This window comes from Lycium barbarum, chromosome 6 (assembly GCF_019175385.1).
Source record: "Lycium barbarum isolate Lr01 chromosome 6, ASM1917538v2, whole genome shotgun sequence".
Taxonomy (NCBI): Eukaryota; Viridiplantae; Streptophyta; class Magnoliopsida; order Solanales; family Solanaceae; genus Lycium; species Lycium barbarum.
This window is the reverse complement of record NC_083342.1, coordinates 113,884,479-113,888,554: the sequence shown is the minus strand read 5'-3', so window position 1 is coordinate 113,888,554 and position 4,076 is coordinate 113,884,479. Positions and strand designations below refer to the sequence as shown.

Genomic DNA, 4,076 nt, shown 5'->3' with positions numbered 1-4,076 from the left:
TGGTTTTTCACTTTTATATTTTAAATGATGATGGCATGAGCTGAACTTAAATGAAGTAGTAAATATTTATATAGACGATCCTAACTTGTTTGGGATTGAGATGTTGTTTTTGTAAGAGTTTGGATTTGCCTCCAACCGTGCATTTGTAACAAATATGAAGCCAGCACATTTTCTGACTTTTACCATGAAAGGATAATTGCTTCTTAGAAACAAAGAATGCAATTGAACATGAAGCCTGATGAAACTTGCAACTTGACGAAAGCTATTCACATGCAAATCTCTATCCAACCATGATTAATTATTTCCAATTGCATCACGACCCGAAATTGGATCTAGTTCAAATTTGAGCTAGTTGTTAATCTCGAAAAATAACAAACACATTTGTTTTTATTAGACATAGTAGCAGAAGTAAATCTACGACCCAGAAAACATGTTTTGCAATAAATAATATCTCAACACCACTGGTGAAAAGTTATTTAAACAAACTCATCTTTAATTAGTAAAAATTATACTACTCCATAAAGAAGTGAAAAACATTACTAACTTTAAACAAATTTTAACTTGTCACAGTACTTCATCACATGGCTGATTTGCCCATATTACCATCACAAGTAGATTTGACAAAATCCTTTATATCATCATACAAAATCTCGAGCACTTTTGGATTAAATATCTCCTCACCATGATGTCCAGTTTCAAGAAATTGAGAGGTCACGTGCACACCATGTGACTCAACCATCTTAGCAAATCTCTTCTGCCTATCAACCAGTGGGTCCCTTGCATACCCTCTGATCAAACACCTTGGCAACCGTCTGATCTTCTCTTTCAACCCCGTCTCACTAATCGACGGATTACAATACTCGTGGTCGCGATCCGCACCGTTAGGCAATGCGAGCGACCACATCAGATCATTCGCATGCAAAGGCACAATCATGTCATTAACAAACTTGAGCTCAGATTCCGTTCTCTCGACCCCACCAAAGTAGGCTTGATTAATTATCAGCCCTACGATCTTGATCGGATCGAGATCGAGATCGAGCGCACGTAGACCTGCATTTAGGGTTGACAAAATTAGTCAATAAAAACATGATTCATTCAATGATCCGGTCATTTTGACCGTCCAGATATGAGCTGATATGTATTGCTTCCTCCATTCTAATTTAAATGTCTTACTTTTCTTTTTAATATGTTCCAAAAAAGTGTCCGACAAGTGATTCAAACGACATTTTAATACATTAAACACATCTTTAATAGAACCACTAGATTCAAAAAAAAAAAAAAATCTTAAACTATATGCTCAGTTAAACTAAGACACTGAAATTGAAGACGAAGGGAATAATGAAATCTTAAAAGATATTTTTTTTATTTAATATATTATATATAATCATAATATAAAATTTTATTAGGTAATTAAAGAGATTATAAGAAAACAAACAAGTAAATTGAAACTTGTTAATATCAGTCAGACAGATTGAGTTATGATCTATTGTCTGACCATTTTAGTCCAAACAGTTTTACTCGCTCACTCAACTTATCTTGATCTGCTCAAATTTAGCCAGATCATTTGACACTCATACCTGCATTGTACACAATATTTCCTCCTGCACTACTACCCATCAAGAAAACTTTAGAGAAATCAGCAAATTCTTTCAACCACGGATCACCACCATTAATAGCTTGATCTTTAGCCCATTTGATGGCATCCATGGCATCGTCATAGGCTGCAGGAAGGCGGTGTTCGGGGGCGAGCCGATACTCAACAGAAGCAATTAATGCAGGAAACTGAGCTGCCATGGCATTACAAGATTCATGAAAAATAATAGAAGTCGCGCTAAACAGTACAAAGCCACCACCATGGAAGTATATGATCAACGGTAATTTAGCGTTAGGTGGTGGAGAAACAGGCCGATAAAGACGTATGAAGGTGTTGGTGGTGGGGTTAAGAGGTATGTCTTTGGAGAGTGAAATTAGTTGTTGTGGTGAATTTGGATTATTTTCTGGTGTTGAAGGTACATTAGGAATTGGGGTTGATCTAGTAAGTGAGCCATCTGGATTTTGAGTAATATTGAGGAACTCGTAAGCATCTTCCATGGTGGTTTCTGCTATGTTCTTTTGCTCTGCCATGGTAGTATATAAGATAAGAACTGAGTGGTTGTTGTTTTTCTTTCTTTCAGTTATAAAGGAAAAGTGAAGGGGTAATTAAGATGAGTAGTTGAGTTAGGTGTATGAATTTATTTCTCCAGTGTCCACTAGCTAACTAAATTTTCCAACTAGAGTGATAGAATTAATTGAATACATTAAAAGGGAAGTAAATGATTGGAAATATAAGAGATGGTAATGTTAAAAAAGAACATGCATGTAAGCACAAACAAGAGACAATAGTTACTCATCTAAAAGAAGAGATAGAGTTTTGGATTAAAAAAATCGATACGAGTCACGGAATTTTTTACCAAAATAATACGTTTTCTAAAGCAGTTAACAAGAATAACACAATGTTATAAAAAGTTTCAGAAATAGATTAAACGTAGGTGTGAGTAACGTTTTAGGTGATAATTTATTAAAATATTTTAACGGCAACAGTGAAGATTGTCGGAGTATAAAACGTAATTGTGAGTAATTTTATAAGTATTCCATTATTGGGAGTTACGACTCTCTGATTCAAGTACTTGCTCTGTGACTGACAGAGTACAGGTAGTGGGTCCAAAATAATTTCCATTCACACTTTTTTGTGTACTTCAGTTTTTACTTTTTCCTATACTAAATAAAATATAAATTCTAATTTCTACACCATTTTCTGAGGTAAAAGATTAGATTGAAGATTACTCAAATCAATAAACATATGTAAAATAACGAATTTTAATTTTCTTCATGTTGTGGAATTTAATTAAAGTAACTAATTTGAGCTTTTTTGTTATGGCTTTTTATTCCAGCCTCCAAATGTGTTTGCTTTTCCCTGGATAACTTTGCAATTCTCTCTTTTTACCTCTTGTTTCTTTATTTTCCCGTTTTTAGCTTATGTGTGCTATTACATTTTTGCTATTAGAATTTTGTTTTATAAGGAATACTTTTATATTTTACTAGCTTTGTTTTCTGCTCATTAGTATAAATATTTATTATAAAATCTATGTGTCATTTAAAAAAAAAAAAGCATGAATTTCATATGTATTCACTTAAGTTTGGTAAAAAATCAAATTCGTAATTGAAACTTTTGTTAATTAATGCAGGTTACAAAACTATTTATTTGGAAGTTACAGATTCTTCTTTATGATATGAGCTACAAATATATTATTATTTGATATATATTTAAACAAACATGTATTTAAATGACCTATTAATAAATAATTTTAAACTTCACACACACACACACACAAAAATAAATAAATAAATAAATATATATATATATATATATATATATATATATATATATATATATATATATAAGTATAATTGTCGCTCGTTAATGCTTATTTACTTTTTAACTGGAAAAAAAGTCTATTTAACTTTATATACACATATTTATGTCACACTAAAGTATTTAAATTTATTATTAATTTTTATTTTGATTTTTTGAAATATCTATCTCTGTGTAATTTATTATACTTGTGCAATCAAATATGACATTCAAAATTGCATTATAACTATTTTATGATAAACAAACATGTCTTTGCATATTTTTTGGAAAGAATCTTTTCTCTGTTTTAAAATTTTTGGGTCGAAAAGTATTGGATAGGAAAAGGAAAAACGAGCAAGGAAGTTTTGTGGAACTTAACTAATTTCTGCATAAAAATTTCATTGCACATATTTGGTTTTTGGGGTAATTTTTTAGAAAAAGATAAAAGAGAGAGAAAGAGGAGGAAAAAGTAAAAACTTCGTACAGAAAAAAGTGTGAAGGAAATGGAAATTATCTTGGACCCAGTACATGTACTTTGTCGCAAAGCAAGTAACAGTATTACAGAGTCGTAACTTTTTGTAACGAAATATTTATAAAACATTATTTACAGTTACGTTTTATTCGCAATCCATCTTAACTTTTGCCGTTAAAATATTTTAATAAATCATCACCTAAAACGTTACTC

General features: G+C 31.3%; 1 protein-coding gene across 1 annotated transcript; it reads right to left on the bottom strand.

The window, feature by feature from the left end:
• Nucleotides 1-415: 415 nt before the first annotated feature.
• Nucleotides 416-2,183, bottom strand: LOC132645626 (probable carboxylesterase 8). The gene is made up of 2 exons (XM_060362718.1): nt 1,578-2,183; nt 416-1,050 (listed from the first exon to the last, which is right to left on the bottom strand). Exons 1-2 carry the CDS (start codon nt 2,122-2,124, stop codon nt 578-580), a joined length of 1,020 nt encoding a protein of 339 aa, XP_060218701.1. The 5' UTR covers nt 2,125-2,183; the 3' UTR covers nt 416-577.
• Nucleotides 2,184-4,076: the final 1,893 nt, after the last annotated feature.